At 51.4% G+C, this 23,074-nt stretch overlaps 1 protein-coding gene across 1 annotated transcript in view; it reads left to right on the plus strand.

Annotated features, from left to right (window-relative positions):
- Positions 1-23,074, plus strand: part of PRMT8 (protein arginine methyltransferase 8) — a 58,988-nt gene that overhangs the window by 11,926 nt on the left and 23,988 nt on the right. Inside the window, exons 3-5 of the mRNA XM_021716116.1 lie at positions 537-600; positions 16,965-17,107; positions 17,771-17,858. Of these exons, the coding sequence (XP_021571791.1) occupies positions 537-600; positions 16,965-17,107; positions 17,771-17,858 (295 nt within the window). The remainder of the gene's footprint in view (positions 1-536; positions 601-16,964; positions 17,108-17,770; positions 17,859-23,074) is intronic.

The following is a 23,074-nucleotide window of genomic DNA, read 5'->3' on the forward strand; positions in this document are numbered from 1 at the left end:
CAGGCAATCCACTCACCTCAGCCTCCCATGGCACGGGATTACAGGCTGAGCCACCGAGCCTGGCTGGGGAGGAATCTTCAGGCCAGCCCTGAGGCCCTGACCTGACATCCTGCCCAGTGTACCCTGGGATGCCTGGGTGGGGGCTTTGGAGATCGAGTCTAAGGAGGCTTCCCTTGACGCTGGCAACCCTGGCGTGGCTCCGCTTTCCCGCACCCTCTCCTGGTGACAGTGGCTGTGCTGTTGTCTCCCATTCTCCTCTGACCAGCCCTTCCTGTGTCTCCAGCACAGAGATCAAGTCCTCCGTCGTGGGGCGGCTGGGTTTCTGTCTCTTGGCGAGGGCCGGCCAATTTAGTGGAAGGCCACTTGCCTTGAGTGGGGAGGGCTGGGACTTAGCTTTCAATCTGCCACAAACTCTTTGTGTGGCTATGGACAAGTCACTTCCCCTCTCGGGTCTCAGCGTCTCCATCCATGAAATGGGCATCAGATGATCTGTGATTTTTTTGACCCTGTGCTCCCTTGTTCTCTGTCCTTTCTAGATCGAATGCTCCAGCATTTCTGACTACTCAGAGAAGATCATTAAGGCCAACCACTTGGACAACAGTAAGACCTTCCTCTGAGTATTTCCCATGGATGGAGGGGGTGGGGGCTTGCACTTTCTTGCTGGGGTGGCTTAGAGGGCAGCAGGCAGAGCACTTGGACTTGGGTAGGTAGAATGCTGGCCCAAGGCCCCCATTAGCAGGACGGTCCCGTGGTGCTGAGGTTCCCATGCCCACCATGCCAGCCAAGGGTTGCATTGGCCCCTTGCAGCTCCCAGCAGGTCCCGCCTGTGGCTGACCCCCTCTGCCTGGAGCCAGCTGCAGGCAGCTTGTTGAGTTCTGCAAAATGGTTCCATCCCTTCCTCTCCTCGCCCTCTCCACAAGCCCTAGGCCTTCGTGTCCCCACCATCTACCCAGTGGCAACCTGGCAGCCCCCAGGAGGTGTCCCTCCCCTGCCCACAAGCCCTGCTGCGACAGGGCTGTCTCGGCCACGAGGCTGCTCTTGGGAGTGGAATTTCAAGATGGAGTCTGATTGAGAGAGGGCGCCGCTTCCTCTCCTCCCCTCACCCCTTTCCCGTGACATGCCCTGGCCATCTCCTCTGGAGCCAGGTCCTTGGGCATGTGAATGCATGCTCAGTTGCCCACAGTCCCGGATTGAGAGACCTCCTTGCAGCTTTCACCTATCGGCAGGATGAGATGCGGTCCCCAGGCCCGTGCTCAGGGCTGGGGAGGACTTCAGAGGGGCAGGCTGGGCACCCAACCCCTGTGGACACAGTGGCCACTGCACTGGGCTGCAGCGAGCCTGGGAGAGGGACTGGTAGACAGGAAGTCACATTAGAGGGAGTGAGCTGGAGCCGGGTGACTGAGGGGCTGGGAGCAGTACTGGGACCTCGGAAGGGTCGGTTCCAAATGACAGCGCTCACGGGCAGTGTTCCGAAGTGTGAAAGGACTGAAGCTGGCAGGGTAGGACATTCCCTAGAGGAGGCTAGGGCAGGGGGAATGAGAAGCTGGAACAAGAGATCAGGAATCTGGTCCTTCCCAAAGGAGGCTGGGAGCGGAGGTCTTGTGTGCAGGCTCTGCAGAGTCCAAGGCGCTGAGGACTCAGCACAGCCTCCCCACTCTGTGCCGTGCCACCATCCGCTCCAGGAATAAAGTCCTTGCCGTGCTCCCTGCCAGCCTTCCAGACCTTCAGCTCCCCTGTAGGGAGCCTGCCACCCTGCTGCTCCTTTGGGGCGGACCTGAGTAGCCAGGTCCAGGTGGTACTTGCCCTCACACACGATGATGACGAACCTGTTTCCATGGGGCCTCTGTCTTGCCACCTGCCCTGTGTGCTGTGTGACCACTTGCTGTGGACTCTTTGAAAGGCAAGAGCATTGTTCATTCAGCAAACTTCTATGCGTGCCGCTGTGAGCCAGGCTCTGGGAATAGAGCGAGGGATGAGACAAAGTCCCCGACCTCATGGAATCATCACAGGGAGTGAGCTGGAGCCCAGACAGCTGGGGAGGGCTTTACGGAGAAGAAACAAAGACGCAGATGCCCAGAGACAGATATCAGGTGACGGCAAGTACTCTGCTGATTGTGGCGTAGGCTTGTAGGCTAGAGAGGGACAGGCCACATTAAACTCAGATTCGGATGGCAGGAGGGAGCCAGGCTGATGGCGGTCAGAGGAAGAGAATCCCAGACAGAAGACTCAGGCCTCTGGGCAGGGCTGAAATCAGCCTGCCCGAGGAGTACAAAGGTCTGTGGTCCAAACTCGAGGACCAGGGGCATCAGAGGAGCTGTGGGGTCGGATCACGGAGGGGGTTCGTAAGCCAGGTTGGATTTGATTCTCCGTGTGCATGAATCTTTTAAGTAAGGGCAGCGCCTTGTCTGTGGAGGATGGGCTGGAATGGGTGTCATGTAAGAAGAGGACAAGCAGACACGCACGGCCAGGCTGTTTAGGGCTCCGGAGAGATGTGTAGTGCAGGGACAGGGTGGCCGCGGAGGTGGAGAGGAGTGACCGTTGTGGCAGGTCCTTGAGGACGGAGGCCCGAGGGCCTGCTGACGGACTGGGCGTGGGAATGAGAGAGCAGAGAGGAGCAAGCGCTCATTCTTTTTTGGCTTGAGCGATGGGGTGGCTGGTGCCTGGCTGGAGGCGGAGCACCCATGGGGCGACGGGAGCGAGAGGGAAGTCAGAACTCTCTCCTGTCCATGCTGGGTTTGAGGTGCCCCTTGGACATCCAGGTAGATGAGAGTCAGACTGGGCGGGTGAGGCTGGAGGTTCAGGGAGAGTCAGACACTTAGGAGTCATCCACATGGAGGTGTTCTCTGAAGCCACAGTATGAGGCCACATAGCGAAAATGCATAGCTAGAGTGGAAAAATGGGCCAAAGATGGGAACTAGGGCATCTCAGCATTTGGGGGTCAGGCAGAGGAGAAGGGGCAGAGAAGATGGACATTCTGGAGTGTGGGCTCCCATGAGGCCCGGGAGTGTGGTGGACATTCTGGAGTGTGGGCTCCCATGAGGCCCGGGAAGGTGGAGATGGTCAGCTGCAGGGAAAACTCCGAGATCAAGTAAGAGAGGGACAGAGATGTGACCGTTGAATATGGCCTCATGGAGGTGTTCTTAACAAGTGCAGGTTCAGTGGAGGGGTGGCAGCAGGAGTCCAGTTGGAGAGGTCCAGGAGAGGCTGTGCTGTGAGGACCATAAACAACTCTTCTTGTGCTGGGAACAGAAAAATGGACCAGTGGCTATCAGGGATATAGGAAGAAGGGAGGAAGCTGATTTTTCTTTAAAAATTAGGAAAATGTGTGTATGTTCCATGGGCACAGCCGAGAAACACTACAGATGCAGGAAGAAGAGTAATTCAGGAGCAGAGATCTTGAGAAGGTAAGAGGACAAGGGCTCCAGAGCACAGGTGGAGGCATGTGGTCTTTGCTTTGCACAGGTGGAAAGGCTGGCATTTACCTTGTACAGGTGAGGGGGTGGTTTTTACTTTGCACAAGTGGAGGGTGTAGCCTTTACCTTACTCAGGTGAAGGGAGTGGCATCTACCTGGGACAGGTGGGGGGGTGACATTTACCTGGCACAGGTGGAAGGGGTGATACTTACCTTGCACAGACAGAGGGGGTGACATTTTTCCTTGCACAGGAAGGGGGTGGCAATTACTTTGCTCTGGTGGGAGGTGACATCTACCTAGCAAAGGTGGAGGGTGACATTTATCTTGCACAAGTGAAAGGGGTGGTCTCTAGCTTGCACAGGTGGAGGGGCGGCCTTTACCTTGGAGGAGGGATGGGAGGAGGGGCATGTGTGTCCAGAAGGAGGTGGCGGCTGGTGGTGGGAAGGCCCTGGCTGGCTGCTGGCGTTTGCTCCCTGAGAAATGAGACAGGCGCTGGCAGAGGAGAGGGGGAGGTGAAGAGAGATGAGAAAGCCTGGAAGGGAGGGCGGGTGGCAGACAGGCTGGGGTGGGAGGGCTGCTGGGAAGCGGTGGGCCCTGTCGCGATGTGTGGCCAGAGATGTGCGGGTCCAGTCCTCGCCTGTGTCATCCCTCTTCCCACGCTCAGGAGCTGGGGTGCGAGTGAGTGGAAGGTGGCCCGGGTTGAGGCTTTGCTGGGAGGAGCCAGAGTTGCACGACAGTCACAGATGGTGGGATCTAAGCTGGGCAAGGAGGGACGTGGGGTAGCGGGATAGAGAAAAAGCCGATCAAAGGGCGGCCAGCATCTGTGGTGGCCATGAGTTGGGATGCTATCCTGATACCCTGGCTCTGGCCCAGGGTCCAGCCTCCCTTGGTCACTCAGGGGAGCCGGGTCCCTTCTGGGCCCTCTTCAGAAAAGTGCTGGACCTGGGCTTTCTATCTGCCCCTTAAAGTTGGGGAAAAAAAAATGCCAAGTCTTTCTGTGCGAGGGTGACCCAGTCCGGCGTTCTTCTCTGCAGCTCTGTGGTTTTCTCACATGTGACAGAGGTGGAAACTGAGGCTAGGAGGGATGGCGATGGAGCCAGGGCCAGAGTCTTTGGTCACGACTCTCGTTTCTGTGCCTTTGGGTGGGCGGAAGCACCAGGGGTGCCTGCCCACCCTGCAAGTCAGACCTCCTAGGAGGGGAGGGTGGGTGCAGGCAGAGCGGGGCGCGAGTCCCATCCCTGAGCCCTAAGGGGCGTCCAGACAACCCTTAGAACCCGGCTATTCACGGTTTTCACCTGCGCAGCCATTCCTGACCGCCGAGTCTCTGCCCAGCCCCGGCTCTCATGCCTTTTTTCCTGCTGCAGTGTCACCCCAACAAGTGTCTGGGGCTCTGGGCTCTCTCCTCCGCTGTCTTGCTGGGGCCCCCACCCTGCAGCCATTCGTAGCAGAATGTGGGGAGGGCCTGCAGGGATGGGAAGAATGACAAACGCCAGCGGAGGGGTCCGATCTGCTTGCTGGGAAAAGGACCAGCCCAGCCCCCTCCTCTTCCCGCTCTGGTTCGCACCGGGCTCTCTCTCTCCTCCCTCCTCTGCTTCATATTCTTGTGATTTCCCCTCTTCCCTCCCCTTTCTTTCCCTTCTCTTCCCTTTTCCCTTCTTTTTTTTAACCTTTGGAACACTAAAACTTACAGAAAAGGCTCAAGGGCAGCGATCTTTTTTCCAGAACCATTTGACAGTAGTAGTTGACACGATGTTTCATCATTCCTGGATACGTGAACTTGCGTTTCCAATAGACAAAGACATTCTTCTTAAAGCCACACACAGCCATCAAATCAGGAGATTAGCGCCAAAACGTTACTGTTTTCGAACCCTCAGATCCCACGTGCATTTTGCCAAAGGTCGCAGCGATGTGGGCTATAGCAAAAGGATTCTGTTCAGAATCACATGTTGCGTTTAGTTGCCACAACTAGTTTCCTTTGAGCTAAACCGGGCAGGCTTTCCCCGACTTTCATGGCCTTGCTGCTTTGGGAGATGGCAGTGTTTTGTGGGCTGTCCCTCAGTTTGGACGGTGTGGTGCGGCCTCAGGACTGGATTCAGGTGCTGCCTCTTGGGCGGAGGCTGTGATTGTGGCTTGTTTTGTTACTGATGGCGTTTGCTTAGGTCACTGGGTGAGAGTGACTGCTGGGCTTCTCCATGGTAAAATACTTTCGGTCCCCTTTGTAATTAGTAAAACTTGCTGGGGGAGGTACTTTGAAACCGTGTAAATGTCTCATTCCTCATCAAATTTCTATCTATCTATCTATCTCATCCATCCATCCACCATCCAACCACTACTCTATTGCTGTATCTATCTGTCTATCAATCTAATCTATCTTCTATCTATGTCCATCTGTCCATCCATTCATCCAATCCATCCATCCATCCATCCATCCATCCATCCATCCATCCATCCATCCACTTACTCATTCATTTCACTATGGATTTCTCTTTTATTTCACACGTTCTACATGCTATCACTACGTACTCTGACACTCAACTTCTCCCTGGTCTGGCCATTGGGAGCCCCTTCCCCGCTGGCTTCTGTGTTCCTCGGACACGCCTCTTTCCCTTCTTCCAGGCTTCTCACTTTCTGGCACAGGCGTTCCAGGCTCATCTTGCGCTCTCCATGCCTCTGTGCCGGAACCAGCCATTTCCCTGGGTTGCGTTTAAGGGACAGCGGCATTTAGTAACCAAGACCTGGATAGATGTGCTGTTTGGTTTGCGGGCGTCGAGGCTCCCAGGCTGTTTCACTGGAGAGAGCTGGGGTGCGTGTGTGTCTCGGCATGAGTGTACACATCTGCACAGTCGTTGTATTGCCAAGAAGGTGCTCACATGGCCCCTTCAGTGCTGCCTGGTATCTGGCACCACAGGGCTCCTCTAGTCTGCTCCCTTTCCGAGTCTGTTGTCTGCTTATTATTATTTGTAGTCCCATTATTTGTAGCCTGCTTATTATTATTATTATTCTAGTTGGAATCTCCCTCTGTCGCCCAGGCTGGAGTGCAGTGGCATGCTCACGGCCACCCCAGCATCGACCCCTGGGCTACGGCAATCCTTCTGCCTCAGCCTTCCAAGTAGCCATAGCTACAGGTGTACGGTACCACACCCGGCAAATTTTTGATTCATTGTAGAGACGTGGTCTCGCCAAGTTGCCCGGGCCCGTCTCGAACCCGCGGGCTCAGGCCATCCACTCACCTTGGCCTCCCAAAGTGCCGGGATGACAGGCTGAGCCACCGAGCCTCCCCTGTAGTATGCTTATTTATTACTCATTTGCTTATTACTCACTCGTAAAATGTTTCCATACCCTGTATGTAATCAATTCCCCATTGTCACCACCTCCTGCCCCACACAGATGCCTGTCGCCCCACGCTGAGCTCTGGCACCCATGCTGGGCAGCCTCCCCCAGTTGGACACCCAGTCTGCCTGAGCTGGGTTGCCCTTCTCATATCCGGGGATGCCGCCATCCCACACCAGGCACCCTTCCAGGGCTGCCCGTACCACTTGGCTTCAGCTGGCTGCCCACTCGGCTCTGCGCTGACCTGGGCAGTGCGCACATCTGGTTTGCTCAGCCTCACCTCACAGCCTTAGGATGGAATCATTCCTGCTCTGGACTTGACGGCTCAGACTTGATTCCACGCTACCAAGGCAGAGGCTCAAGAGGACCAGGCCACTGTCCCCAAGAGAAGAGCCACCCCCATGGCTCTGGCCTGTTCTTGTACCAGGGAGGAGGAAACTCTGCACCCAGGGCCCTTCGTGAAGCCAAGTGGCCTTTATTTCCTCGTGTGTATGTGTGTGTGTGTGTTTGTGTGTGTGTCAGGGGGAATGTGCAACAGATGAGTGGGGCCAGGGAGGCCACCCAGAGCCTTGACCGTTGCACCGGCGCGCCCAGCCTTGGCATGTGTGCTCGGAGGAGGCAGCATGGCCACGGGGACGCTTCCATGGAAATGCCTTGAAGAGCTGCAGCAGCCAGCCGTGCGGGCCTCGGAGTGTAGGTGTAGAGACATAAATAACAACACGGGGCGCAGAATACCTGCTTTCCAGAATCAGTCGGGCTCCCCGCCCCCACCTCCACGCGGCCCTGGGACGGAGTGATTCACACGCAAACGCACCCCCACGGAAGCCACCTGCAGCAGGAGTGCGGCCGTCACGCGGCACCGCCACACGTGGCCCACACACATGTGGCTGCGCCTCTTCTTTGACTTCAGCGCTAGCGACTCTGACTTCCTCTCCCGCCGAGGAAACGGGTGGGCTGCCGGGATGCCTAAAAAGGTAGATGCGAGTTCACATCGCAGCTCGGAGACGGAGGGGATTTTATCATTCTGGAAACAAGGAGCATGTACTTCTCAGATGCCTCCAGGGTAAAAAAGCTCCCCCTCGTTTCTCTCCTCCTGCTTGTGCATGGCCGAAAGTATAAACGTCATGGAGGGAAGGGGCCCAGGGTGGCATGACACGAGGCGGAGATGAGGGGCATGAGGGCCTCTGCAGGGAGGACTTTGTCATCGCCCCCTTTTCCATAGAGGGGGCGTGCCCCTGCACAGCTCGCAGGGCCACCTGAGGCTTGGAGACGATTAGTCAAGTGTCTGGCGCAGGGCCTCGTATACAGTTGGTGCCCAAGCATTTCAGGTTGAACGGTCCCCGCCTTGATAGCTCTTAGCCACTCGTTGCCAGCCTTATGTGGACAAGGCTTGGAGGACGCTCCTGGGCCATTCCTCCACACGGGGCAGCTGTGCCATCCTGGGTGACTCTCTCGTCAAGGTCCCCACAGCCAGCCCCCAGGGGAGCTGGGACTGTCAGAAGGCGCCTCCTTCCACGGAGGCGGGCTCTGTTCCCTGCCACCTTCCCGACATGCCATGTATTTCCTTTGGGACCACAAGGAGTGAGGAGACTCCCTCTCTCGGTGTGGCACCACATTGGACAGGTGCCCCGCGAGAGTGTGGAAGCACCTGCAGGCTGGTGTGCGTTCAGTTTTCTGCCAGCTCCTCGGGATACGGCCATGCAGCCCGCGTGAATCCACACCACGATCTGTCATCTTCTCTGTTAGGGTGTCCCGGGGCGCGCCTTGCCTGAGTTCTTCGTGAAGTCCCCCTTGCTACTCTGCAAGCGCTAGCCCTGGTGCCAGGCTTCCTGCCTCACACTCAGCTTGACTGGCTTCCTCTTGTGCTCTTGGGTAACTTACTTTATGTGCCTCAGTTTCCTCCTCTGTGAAATGGGGATGATACCGCCGAGGGCCATTGTGGGGATCACATAGCCACTGTAGGTAAAACTGTGGCATTCTGGCACGGCCTACTTACCCGAGAGCTGATGGCGACATTTTCAGTAAACTGGAGGAACGGACGGAGTCACTTTGGAGGCTTGAAATGGGCCATGGCGGAAGTATTTGCACTACAGAAGGCAGCAAATGCTACGAACCAGGGCTTCTAGCTGGCGGAGAGCCACTTGTTAAACATCGACAGCACACTACTGTTTGAAATACAACAGTATCCGACGGGCGGGAAGCAGCCGATACATGTTAGCTATTGTTATTAGGATTATTTCACTTATTAACGTGATTAATAGCCATGCCAAAAAACAGAAATGAGACTAATCACGTATAATTGTTTTTATGAGCCTGGCAATTGCGACCTCCTTTCCTAACTGCTCGTGAAACGACCCATTCATAATCTTAGAAGCGAGTTTCATTTCTTCATTCCGTCCAGTGTTGCTGTGCACGCACTGGGCCCTGGGCCGGGTGCGGGGAGTTGTGGCATGACGAGGACAGACACAGCCTCTGTTCTCATGCTGCTTCCCGTCTCACGGCAAAGACAGGCATCACGACAAACGGGCCGGCACACTCACTGCGATCCCATGCTCTGAAAGTGCCTGGAGAGACACGCAACGCTGCGACTGAGGACACGGGGCCCGCTTCGATCAAGTGACTCTCACCACCGGACGGGAGCCAGTTCTGCACACGCCTCTCCTCGCAGCCCTGCTTTGAGTGACAGCTTGTGTGTCCTTAGCTGGAGGTCAGCGGTGATAGAAGTATTTACACCACGGCAATCAGCAGAGACTGCAGATCAGAGTTGTTTTGCTTGTTCTTTCTGCAGCTGGCTGTTCAACAATTTTTTTTCTTTTTTTTTGAGTTGGAGTCTCACTCTGTCGCCCAGACTGGAGTGCAGTGGCACACTCCCGGCCACCGCAGCCTTGACCTGCTGGCTGCAGGCGATCCTTCCACCTCAGCCTTCCGAGTAGCCGGAACTACAGGCGCGCGCTACCACGCCCGGCTAGTTTTTGATTTATTGTAGAGACGAGGTCTCGCCAAGTGGCCCGGGTGGGTCTCGAACCCGCGGGCTCAGGCAATCCACTCTCCTCGGCCTCCCAAAGTGCTGGGATGACAGGCTGAGTCACCGAGCCCGGCCTGGTTGTTCAACGTTTGACAGCACAACCCTGGTACTGGGATGCTCTTCTCAGGAGAGGGCATTGAAGACCTGAAGGATGAAGAAAGGACTACATGAAGAGTCGGCGGGGGAGACTGTTTTGCCCACTTGTACAGATGCTCTTGGGGGGAGGGAGGCGCTTCCTGTCTGCCCATGTGAGCTTCTGCTGCAGGTCATGAGTGAGAGCAAAACCTGGGGGGCCAAGCATGGTGGCTCACGTCTGTAATCCCAGAACTTTGGGAGCCCAAGGCAGGATGATTGCTTGAGGCCAGGAGCTCGAGACCAGCCTGGGCAACATAGCCAGACCTCGTCTCTACAAAAAAAATTAAAAAATTAGCTGGGCATGGTGATGCACACCTGTAGTCCCAACTATTTGGGAGGCTGAGGCAGAAGGATCATCTAAGCCCAGAAGGTCTAGGCTACAGTGAGCTGTGATCATGCCACTGCACTCCAGCCTGGGTGACAGAGGGCAACCCTGATTAAAAAAAAAAAATTCTGGCCAGGCTCAGTGGCTCAGCCTGTAATCCCAGCACTTTGGGAGGCCGGCGTGAATGGATTGCCTGAGCCTACGGGTTCGAGGCCAGCCCAGGCAACTTGGCAAGACCTCGTCTCTATAATAAAATAAAATTTAAAAATAGCCGGGCGTGGTAGTGCGTGTCTGTAGTTCCGGCTACTCAGAAGGCTGAGGTGGAAGAATCGCCAGAACCCAGCAGGTCGACACTGGGGTGGCCATGAGCGTGGGTGCCACTGCACCCCAGCCTGAGGGAAGTAGTGAGACTCCAACTTAAAAAAAAAATCTGCATAGGTGAGCCCAGGGGAAACTTTGTCGCCATTTTCTTTTCTACCAATTTCAATCACTCTGTCACTTGCTTCTTAATAATCCCTGCCACCCTTGGCGGAGCCTACAGTCATCTGACCGTGACTGTGGTGTTGGCTATTTGTCAGGCTGGACCACACCGGGTTCTTGGTGGCATGTGATACTTTGGGTGGAGAAGGGTCTTGGTATGCTTCTTCCTGACGGAGAGCTATCCAACCACTGCCTAGGCCGGTGGGGAGGCCAGGGTATCTCTGGCCAGGGAAGGGCTCCGGCAGAACTAGCAGGTCTCTAAAGCTCCAGCTAAGCAGATTGGAGCCAGAGCAGGCTAGGACACAAAGCCAGGCAGATTACGCACTGGGGACACAGCACACCCTCAAGCCCCAAGTTGTTGGGTGAGCAGGGGCTTTGGGCAGGGAGAGAGGGAACTGGGATGAGGAACCTACCCTATTCAGGCTCCGTGGCACCCAGGGCTCTCCTGCACCCCTCCAGGAATGGGGTCTGTTTGCTGAGGACGTTTGTTCCTAGTCCCACCACTGATCGAGGGTAGAGATACTGACGTCCTCTGTTTCCCATGACCATGGGCTCCAGAATGGGCTGGTTCTGGCCTGGCGAGAGAGGTTTGTCCAAACCTCTGGGCCCGGAACAAGACGAGGACAGGGAGCCATGCAGGAGCTGACGCTGGGGGGGAGTTGAGTGGGTTCTGGCCCCATCCTGGGTGTTCTCTTTGATGCTGTCTCTCCTCAATCTGCCAACCAACCCAACCAGCCTGAAGCAGGAGGGCTCAGCCCTTCCCCTTCTCTGATTATTTTCCCCTCAACACACCAGGCAGCTGCTTGATGACCACATCAGTGTCAGGCGGTTGGAAGCCAGATATTCTCGTATCTATTCACCGGGTGAAGGAAGGACACCTCAGAGAGGCGAAGTGACTTGTACAAGGTCACATGACAGGCTTAGGGTCTGACTCTGCAGTTTGACTTCCTTTTTTTTTCAAGTTGGGATCTCACTCTGTCACCCAGGCTGGAGTGCAATGGCACGATCCCGGCTCACTGCAGCCTTGACCTCCTGGACTCAGGCAATCCTTCCACATCAGCCTCCCGAGTAGCTGGGATTACAGGTGTGTGCCACCACGCCCGGCTAATTTTTTAAAAGTTTTTGGTAGAGAAGATCCTCCTGCCTTGGCCTCCCAAAGTGCTGGGATTGCAGGCGTGAGCTACCTACCGCGCTCAAACTAGTTTGACTTTACGCTCTCATTGGGCAAAAAGAATAGTAAATGTGACCACATGAGCTCCTGGGAGTGTTATCGAAATAACATATGTAAAATCACTCTGCAAGCTGCTATTCAAATGCTAGTGATTTTTTACTAACATAATTAGGACTAGTTTGAATATCTTTTGTCTTTTAACCCAATGCCCTTTCATTGAAATCACTTTTCCACCCATCCAGTCACCCCATAATGATTTCTGAATGTTTGTGAGGAGTCAAGTGCTCCCCTAGATTCTGGAAACAGGAGCTAAAATAGACAACCAGGAGAGGGAACGCGGAGGCTGGAGGCGAGTCAGGCCCCTCGAAGGTGCGTGGCAGCTGGCGTGGGTGTCGCCAAAATCGGTGTGTGAGCCAAGTTCTGAGGGGGCAGGGAGGGGTACGAGGGGCTTTGCTGCAGTGGGAGTGGCCTGGGGGGCTCGCTGGCTCATACTGTGCTCTTGGTCCCCATGCACGTGACCCTCAAGCCCCCTGTTCTGGGGACAGGACCTGCTCTCGGAAGCAGTGAAGATGTCAATCCCACTCAAAGCCATTTAAAAAAATCTGGATGTCTGATTTGCAAACTTGCAGCTACAGGGGAAATTTTCCCAATTTAGAGTCTATTTCTCCTTGTTGTGCATTTAGTTGTGATTAATCATTCTAAAATTCACGAGCCAGGGTCCTGTCACAGTTCGTTGAATCAACTTTCCATCATCCTTATGGAATAAAAGCGCAGCTCTGGGAAGTGACCTCAGTGCAACCTTGAGCTGATGCGGCAACCGTGACGTGGGGTCCAGATTGGGCATGGAGTTCCGCAGGCTCGAGCTGCTCAGAATCTTAACGCTGGTGACTTTGACCCCGTGGACAACCTTGCACGGAGGAGAGGGCGAGGCCGCGGCTGTGTGTGCCCACACGGCTCTTTGAGCCAACCTAGCGCCATATGTTGGCCAATATTCCCCAACGAGTTGGCATAAACCCCACCACGAGAGGTAGCATTCTGTTGATTGGGAAATTGAATCTGGGCATCTGGTGGTGACTGCAGACCACAGGGAGAACGTTCCTGGGGTTTCACTTCGGCAATTGTATTTGGGCCCACAGACACAATGATGGGGACTTTTTTTTTTTAAGGCAAAGTCTCACTCTGTTGCCCAGGCCGGAACGCAGTGGCACGATCATGGCTTACCGCAGCCTCAACTTCCTGGGCTCAGGTGATCCTCCCATCTCAGCTTTCTGAGTTACTGGGCCTAAAAGCACGTGCCACTGAGCCCACCTAATATTTTGATTTTTTATAGAGACACAGGCTCATTATATGGCTCAGGCTGGTCCTGAGCTCATGTAATCTTCCTGCCTCGGTCTTCCAAAGTGCTGTGATTATAGGTGTGAGCCCCCATCCCTGGCCCAATATGGCCTCGTAAAGTAACAACAACAACAACAGCTGCAGGCTCCAGAGCGTGTTGCAAATTGGAGTCACACTGGACATCTCAGAAACCACTTCTGTATTGGTGCCAGCTGTCCCCACTAGTAAGCCTTGAATACACATAGCAAGTGCTCAATACATAGATGAAAAACCCCAGCATTCTGGCGCTGCAAAGGATTTCAGATTCACCCTCTCTCCTTTTTTTCCCCTAAGAAGGATACTGAGGTCCCAAAGGAGAGGAGTTATTTGATCAAGGTTAGTTGTCAGCTAGAACAAGAGCGAAAGTTGCTACCTCGGGGATCTCAGCATAAAGCTGTGTAGGTCGTGTGCTGCACAAAAGACCCGGACAAGGAGTGGAAAGGAGTCTGAAAGCCAGTCCAGCACTGGATGAAGGGAGATGTGTCTTTTTCCTTTCACAGAGGGACCATCTACTCACCAAGCCGAGTGCGGGCCATGTCTGCACTGAGAAATGTTTGCACTCGGGTAGATGCAGAAGGGTGACATTAAGTCATCAGAAGTCCACATCGAGAATTTTATAGGGTTAGCTGATGCCTTCTGCCTGTTTGCAAGCAGAAACAGTGTGATTTTTTTTTGCTGTTCTGTGACCCACTGTATGCATGTATATATGTATGTATATATGTATGTATGTATCATCTATCTATCCTTATCTATCATCTATTATCAGTCTTTCTAATTTCTCACTATTATCCATCTATCCAGCCATCTATCTATCATCTATCCCTATCTATTATCTATTATTTGTCTGTCTAATCTATCATCTATTACCAGTCTATCTCTCTAATCTATTATCTGTCATCAGTCTGTCTCTAATCTATCATCTGTCTTTCTATCTACCTAATCTATAAATCATCTGTCTATCATCAGTCTATCACTCTAATCTATCATCTGTCAATCACCTACCATCAGGCTATCTCTAATCTATATCTATCTATCTGTCTAATCTATAAATCACCTATCATCTATCTCTCTAGTCTACCGTCTGTCTATCTATCATCTATAGATCATCTGGCGTAACCTATATTGATAAGGATATCACGCCTGTTGGAGAGGAGGGCTAGCACAGAGAACAGGGGCAGTGGTCACTCACTCTGGGGGATGTCCGAGGAACATTCCATCCATGTCTGTTTGGACTTGCTAATAGATAAGTGTTTGCCCATCTGTTTCCCGCAGCTTCTAATGGAGTCCTGCCCACAAAACCATCACGGGTGTAGCCTTGCACTAAACACTCAGGGTGGCGATCATGAGTCCCCAGAGGAGAAGACATCTTCCTGGGCCACAGGGCGGTCATGCCACCAGCAGGAGGTCATGATTAGCAGGAGGAGGAGGAACTGACCCATAGCCACACAGATATACGCAGATGTTAGGGGAGAGTCTTCAAGAATTGTGCAAAGAAAAAAAGGAAGAGGGCCATTAAAAGTTGACAAAAGTCAGACAGGGCAGACTTTGCATGCAAATGACTGGGCGGGTGGGTCAGGCATATATCTGTCAGTTCTTTTTCCAAAATAAGAAATCAATGAGGCACTCTGTTTGCATTTTAAAACTCCATTACTCTGTCTCCTAGGAAGTCTCTTGGTGCTCAGGTTGAAGTGCTCTTGGCTGAGTTCCTGCCCTGGGGTCTCACAACCCCAGGGAAACAGAACTTTAACACCTGCCCCTTCCACCCCCTCCAAGCCTTTTGGGGAAGACCAACCCTTCCTCCTCTTAGTTTTTAGGGGCAGATTCAAGACTGATGTGGTTTGGGGGGTATTTACTCCAAAGAAAAAGCCGTTGTTCAATTTTCCCTGCAAAGCTCAGGCACTGTGTGATTTTTTAGAGGATGATGCAGAACAAGAGTTTCAGAGTGTGATATGTGTAACCTTTCCGGGGAAACGTTCAGAAGGAACCAGCCAACCAATGCATCATCCTGTCAATTTAACAGCGGTGTCTAAGCTAGCTTTTACTCTGATCTTTACAGCAACGAATACAAAAAGGGACTCCAAAATTATGTGTATGTCTGTGTCAGTGAATCAAAAACTCAGCAAAGAAGTTTTTCCTGCCACTGCAGGATATGAAGGTCGTGGAAGTGACTCATGAGCAAAGGTCATCACAACAGAGGCTTTGTCCCCATCCTGGTCCCTTTCCCCTCTCCATCTTGTGGGTCAACAGGAGAAACAGGTTAGATATCTGTCTTCTGTTGCGTTTCAATCATGGCCTGGTACTTAACATGTATTAGTTCATGTAATCAATACAACCACACTCTAAGTAGATATTGCTTTTCCTGGTTGTTCTCCGGGGAACTGGAGTTTAGTTAGGTCAAGGAGCATGTGGAAAGTCATACAGCTAATAGTTAGAAAATCCAGCACTTACACCTAGGTTTTTCTGACTATAGAACCCAAGCTCTTGTCAAAACACCAATGGGTCTTCCTCACAAATCCTAGAGGGTCACCCAAGTGGTGTTGCTGAGCCCTGGCTGTGGACAGACACAAAAGCAATGGAGGAGGCATCTCTGCTTTCTTTGGATCTGACTCGTCATGGTAACCTAGCATAGGGTGGGGACCATCGGAGTTCTTAATCATAGCGTATCAGATCTGGGCTCTGTTTCCCTTGCGACTATTTAAACTCTTCATTGTTTAAACCCTCAGTATCCCTAGTTGCAAGTGAAAAAAAAGCAGAATTGAAAATCCAGGTATAACTTTTGACTCCCCCAAAACGTAGCTGCTAATAGCTTACTGTGGACTGGAAACTTACTGATAACATAAACGGTCAATTCACACATATTTTGTATATTGCATACTGTATTCTTACAATACAGTAAGCTAGAGAAAAGAAAATATTATTAAGAACATTATAAGATAAAGAAAAAAATAGCTGGGTATGATGGCTTATGTCTGTAATCCCACAACAGTTTGAGAGGCTGAGGCGTGAGGGCTGCTTGAGCCCAGGAGTTCGAGACCAACCTGGGCAACATAGCAAGACCTCATCCCTTAAAAAAAAAAAAGCCCAGCACCTGTAGTTCCAGCTACTCGGAAGACTGAGGCAGGCAGTAGGATGGCCTGAGTCCAGGAAGTCGAGGTTACGGTGGGCTATGATCACACCACTGCACTCCAGCCCGGACAACAGACTGAGACTCTAACTCAAAGGAAGAAAAATAAGATGTATTTCCTATTCACGAAGTGGAAGCAGGTTATCATAAAGGTCTTCATCCTCATTGTCTTCACACTGAGTAGGCGGAGAAGGAGGGAGAGGGAGAGGCAGAGAGGTGGGCACACTCAGTGTCACTTTTCTTGAAAAACGTCTGCGGATAAGTGGACCCACGCAGTTCAGACCTGTGTTGTTGAAAACTCACTGCACTGTGCTTACTTCGTGGAGTTGTTGGAAAGATAACGGGGCATGTAACGGACTGAGCACAGTGCCAGGCACGTGGCAGTGACTCAGTACGTGTTTTACTCAAAGCACACACCTAGTTTTCCATCACCTTGGTATGAGCTCCCTTGGTGAACGGGGAGTGATGTCACGTCTTAGAAGTTGAGTCAGAGCAGGGATAAAGCCTGGAGGTGTGGTCCTGAGGGGGTGCTCATGGTTCCCAGGTGAGGTCCTGCAAAGCACGGTCTTGGGCTTCTTGTTTTCCAGTCATCACCATATTTAAGGGTAAAGTGGAAGAGGTCGAGCTGCCCGTGGACAAGGTAGACATCATTATCAGCGAGTGGATGGGCTACTGTCTGTTCTATGAGTCAATGCTCAACACGGTGATCTTTGCCAGGGACAAGTGGCTGGTAAGTGTCATGCATGCGGTCCCTGCGTCGGTCTGCTGGCTGCCCTGATGCTCTACTTTGTCCTACAGCCTAGGAAGAGTATGGGGACTTCAGCGAGGACTCGGGCTAGCGAGCAGGCTACCTCTCTGCCCCTCTCTTTAAAGCAAGTCCAGTTTATAGATACCATCTATGCACATAGATTCTGTCCATAGATAGAATGATCATCCTTGGGTCCAACATGTCTGACTGTCAGCATGTACTTCTGTAGGTCTAACCCTGGCCTCTTTGGCAATGATTGGCACCCATTTTCTCTTATCAAGTTAAAAGTCCGTTTGGTCAACAAGTACTCAGGACTTGCATGACTGCCAGAAAGCCAAGTGTACCGTCCATCGGGGCCTCTCTGGGCTAAAAAGTTATAACACCTCTCACTCCTCCTTGTCAGGCTTACCTTCAGTCCACTTCATTTGTTATATTGACCCCACCTTCGGCCCTTACATCTTCCTTGCTCCAAAATAAAAATTGAGCTTTGCTACCCGGGCCCTGACTCTGGACAAGGCGGCAGTCCACCGAGTAAAAATGCTGGCGAGGGGGTGCTTGTGTGGTGACTCTATGTGCAGTTCAAAATGTGATGTCTTTGTCAGGTGAATAGATTACGAGACCCATTTCCCCACAATTCATCAACAGAAACCTGGAGGGCTTATGTTTCCAGACCGGGCAGCTTTGTACGTGGTAGCCATTGAAGACAGACAGTACAAGGACTTCAAAATCCACTGTAAGTCCCTGTTTGATTTTCTGCTGATCTTCTCTTGGGGCGGGAGGCACACCAGTGGGTCTGAGAGGAACAGGCAGTGTCACTCATACAGGTGCTGTCCCCGTGGAGTATCTGTGAGCCTTTCTGGACTCTTCTCTGTAAATGTTTCTCTTTGGTCCCAAGGGCGGGAGGTCTACAGAGGGAAAATCAGCAATATGGCGGGTGTAGGGAACTGTCCTAGGGTGTGGGAGTGAATGCAAGGTGAATAAGAATGGACGGAAGCAGCAGAAACCACGTGTTTGTAGGGAACAGCAGGGCAGGTGGCGAGAAGCCTGTTGAGCTTCAGCTATCCCAAAAGTCCGCCACAGAGTCAGAAGCAGCAGGGCTCTAGCCAGGCCGGCCATTTTGAATCCTGCCCTCATGACGCTCAAACTTATCAAAATAATATTGGCTGTCTTTCACATCAAGTAAAGAATGCTTCCTCTCTGAGGTTCTTTTGGAGGAATGGGTAAGAGTGGAGTGGGAAGTGGAGATTCTGCTTCAAACATTCAAACAAGTGTGTGCGTATGTGTGTGTGTGCATGCACACATGCGCGCACGTGCATACACGCGTACACATGTGTGCACGCATGTGTGTGAGGCAGGGGCTCATATCTAAATGTGCATTCACAATGCCTTATCAGCTAAGAGCCTGCAGTTCTCTTAGAAAAAATAAAGCCCCCAAAACTCTCCAATATTGCACCTGATCTGAAAAGGACTGTTTTATTCTCTGTCACTTAAGGGGCAATACTTCTCGGTGACACAGTCCTGGTCCTTTGTGAGAGTATATCAAACAGAACCCCTTGGACAAGCACACACGCAAATAATCCAAACAAAAGCAAGAGGCAGAAGCTCCAAGCTACCCAATAGCCTCAGCAAATCTGGGGGCGGGGGCAGTGCTGGAGGTTCCCGCCCAGTCGGTGGTCCAGTCCTACTGGGCAAGGTGACTGTGGAGGAGCTTACAGAATAAACACCTTCCCCCAAAGACTCCATCCACAGCTCAACAAATGGTGGCTCCACCGATTCAAACAGTGACCACCTCATCGCTGTTAGTGGCGCTGACGATGCCTCCGCTACCCTGTGCGGTGGGAGGTGTGTATTTGTGTGTGTGTTCACACCCTCCTGAAAATCAAAGCCTGAAGTTCACAGCCGGGTTCAGAAGGAGACAGAAGTGGGGCAGTGGTTTGCGGCTCGGTGCCCTGGAAACCCTCTCTGGTGGCTGTCTGCCTCCAGCCGGTCTGGTGTGATGTCTACCATCTGACTTCCAGGGAAGGTGGCAGCATTCTAAAGGAGGGTAGTGGGAGACAGGGGGCCTGGGTTAAACGCTCTGCCGTCCCGCCATCCCTGGGTTTATTTAAACCCTGGCCTTGCTGTTTTCTAACTGGGTAACCTTGAGCAAATTATCTGACATCTTTGAGCCTCAGCGAAGGGATAATCTCCACAATCCTACAGCCTTGTGAGGATTAAATGAGGTGACGTCTATGAAAGGATATCACAGTTCTTGATGCTAGAACGGGAGCAGACAGGGTTTATGCTCTGACCGTGTAACCAAGCCCCTTTTTGCCCGTGGGTCTGGCAAGTAAACTTGACTGCCAAGCCCCTGGTGGCTCCAAATCTAGGACAGACAGTACTCTCGCAGAAGATTCCAGACACAACTCAACAGTGGACGTGAATCAAACACATGTATAAATAGGACATGCTTTGCTCTGAGCTGCGGTTTGGAGTTCTTGCTGTGCAATTGTACCGAGTAGTGTTTTGAGGCGAACTTTGAGGCCCATTCTTCCTTCTCACGCTCACTTTAATATTTATTCTTACCCTAGTACAGCTCTTGAAGAAACTGCCTCATGGTTTCCAACAAACATAGCTTCTTCCCTCCTGCTTCCTGCTGGGAGCCTCTGGAAGAGTGGATGAAACAATGTGCCAGCCTGGGGCACGGGGAGAAGGGGCCAGGGTGGTCTGAGAGACGCCAGGGTGATACCTCAGGGCTGGAGATCATGTAAATTATTCCTGTGATTCCATTGCAATTTTCATAACTCTTGGGAAAGGAAAAGAATCAAGAGTCAGACCCATTTTTTTGTTGTGTTAGTGCCCTGCCCACCACACACACACACACACACACACACACACACACACACACACACACACAACTTAGAATTTACTTAAAATACTGTTAAGGTTTTAATTTTTTTGTAGAGACGGAGGTCTCACTATGTTGCCTGGGCTGGTCTTGAACTCCCAGTCTCAATCAATCCTCCCCTCGGCCTCCCAAAGTGCTGGGATGACGGGCATGAGCCACTGCGTCCAGCCTGTGAAGGTTTCTATTAAATTATTTAAGGATTTTTTTTTTTTAAGTAAAGGAAGCAAATCAATTTAGAAATTCATTTCAAATAAACAGAGATTTTGGTTACTGTGAGTTCTCAATCAAAAGTAAGGCATACTGTTGGTTGCTAAGGGAACAATTGTAAGCAAATTTCTGTTGGCTCGAGAACCAGCTAAGGAGGAAAAATCTCCAAGTGGGGCAGGAGTGAGATGTGCCAGCCCCTTTCAGAAGGCACATTGTTAGGGGAAAAGCTTCCTTTTCTTCCTTTTTTTTTTGATTTGGAGTCTCAGTCTGTCGCCCAGGCTGGAGGACAGTGGCACGCTCCTGGCCACCGCAGCCTCAACCTGCTGGACTCCGGCCATCCTTCCGCCTCAGCCTTCCAAGGAGCCGGAACTACAGACACATGCTACCAAGTCTGGCTATTTTTTATTTTATTGTAGAGACGTGGTCTCGCCAAGTTGCCCGGGCGGGTCTCGAACCCTCAGGCTCCGGTAATCCACTCGCCTCGGCCTCCCAAAGCGCTGGGATGACAGGCTGAACCACCGAGCCCAGTGCTTCCTTTTCTTCCCTTTCCCTCTCCTCCCCTCCTTTCCTCTCCTCTTTCTCAACCACATGCCGCAAGAGTGTATAAGAATGAGTGCAGGCTGGGCTTGGTGACTCAGCCTATAATCCCGTCACTTTGGGAGGCCAAGGCGAGTGGATTGTCTGAGCCCATGGGTTCAAGACCCGCCTAGGCAACTTGGTGAGACCCCATCTCTACAATAAATCAAAAACTAGCCTGGCGTGGTAGTGCATGCCTGTAGTTCTGGCTACTTGGAAGGCTGAGGTGGAAGGATCGCCGGAACCCAGCAGGTCGAGGCTGCAGTGGCCGGGAGCGTGCCACTGCCCTCCAGCCTAGGCGACGGAGTGAAACTCCAACTCAAAAAAAGAAAAAAAAAGAATGAGTGCAATGCCTTACTGGCCCTCAATTTGCTCCCCAGCTAACAGAGACCGCACAGAAAGAGAGAGGGAAATGACTGGCATATACTGGGCTCACATATATTTTTGTTGAATGTATGAACAAACGAAGGAATAAAAGTAAACCCTCAGAGGCATGTGCAAGGTGGAGTGTTCTCTGAGACAGAAGCAGTGATTTAAAAAATATATATTGACTATAGCAGAGCTTTATAGAATTTCCAAAGTGGAAGGAAACTTGGTGGGTGTTCTGCTCAATGCCATACACAATATGCGAATCCCAACCAACACACAAATGTCCAGCCTGCTGAGAGTTACAGCAATGGGCACCAGCTTCCCAGTTCAGAGAACGATCTCACGTGGAGGCAGCCATGCCCACAGCTGGACGGTTGGAGGGCAGGCTCCCCTGGCTGGCTCTAGTGCTGTTCAAGCATTTTCCCCCACCCCAACCCCGCCCCCATCCCCATCCAGAATTTTAGTTGCGGGCTCTAGTCCATTTTACATAGGAAGTCGACTTTGTTTCTGAGAGCCTAAAATGTATACAATTATTGTAAGCACTTCCCTTTCTTTGTAGAGGAGAAACTCTAAGTGGCATCTGGTGGCACTTGCTACTTTTCCACTGCCTGCTTTCTGGGGCAGCTCCCTTGGCCCTGGCAGAGAAACTCAAATTGTTTGGGCCTGGGTGGCAAGGGAGAGATTCGCTGTAGTTCTTGCCAATAAGTCAAATTTGTGCCCTGGTGTTTGATACCGTTTCTTTCCTCAGGCTGTTCTTGAGATTTTCTTTTCCCCTTTGTTTTGATTTTCAGCAGTCTGAGTCTGCTGTGTCTAGGTATGTTTTTCTTTTTATTTATTCTGCTTGGGGTTATATGGAATTCTCGGATCCATGGGTTGGTTATTTCATCAGTTTAGAAAAATGTCAGCCAGTATCTCTATGTATTTCCTTCAGGAATTCCAATTACACTTACGTTAGATGTTGTTTGATGTTGTCCCGTGGAACTTGGATGCCCTATTTTTGTCATTACTTTTTTTTTTCTCTGTGTGTTTAAGTTTGGATTATTTTTATCAACCAGTTTTCAAGTTCATTGATTATTTCCTCTGATTTGTCCATTCGGCTAATAAGCTCATTCTAAAAATTCTTCATTCTGATATTGTGATTTTGATTTCTAGCATTTCCATTAGCTTTTTAAAAAATAGTTTCCATTGCACTTAGAAAATTCTCCACCTATTCATGCACATTGTGTCCACCTGTCCACCTTTCCCACTAGATTCTTTAACATATTTATTATAGTCCCCTTAACATCTCTGCTGGATAAATCCAACATCTCAGCTATCTCTGAGTCTGGTCCTATGCCTTTTTTCTCCTGATGATAGGTCATACTTTTTCCTTTGTTATGTGTCTTGTCATTTTTGATTAATGTTGGACATTGTGGGTAAAAGAAGAGTAGAGATACGTGAATAATATTTATGCCCAGAAACCAGCATTCTCCTCTGCCAGACTGTGAGAATGGGTGTTTGAGCCAATCTAGTCTGCAGTTATGGTAGGTTTGGGTTTTGTTGCTGTTTTAGTTGCAGTCATTACACCATAGTGCACCATAGTGCAGTCCATAGTGGAGTTAGTTTTAATTCATAAACAAAAGATTCACAGACTCTGATGGTGTTCTTTTTTAATCTCTAGATTATTAATAACAGCATTTCTTGATGGCCAATGGCCCTTACCCCATATTCACTGATTTAACAGATAACACATAATTGCAACAAAAAATTAATGTGTTTGCTGTGTATTCTCTCCCATCTCTGCTCCACCTCTTATAAAAGGGGCAAGGGGAAAATGAGTGGTCGTCAAAAGGAGAAAGATATTGACTGCTTTGGATGTGTTGTCCCCTGAATATCAGAAGGTGGGGGAGATTCATGGGAGAGTTAAGACC

This window comes from Carlito syrichta, unplaced genomic scaffold (assembly GCF_000164805.1).
Source record: "Carlito syrichta isolate Samal-C Ts95f unplaced genomic scaffold, Tarsius_syrichta-2.0.1 Scaffold308185, whole genome shotgun sequence".
Classification (NCBI taxonomy): Eukaryota; Metazoa; Chordata; class Mammalia; order Primates; family Tarsiidae; genus Carlito; species Carlito syrichta.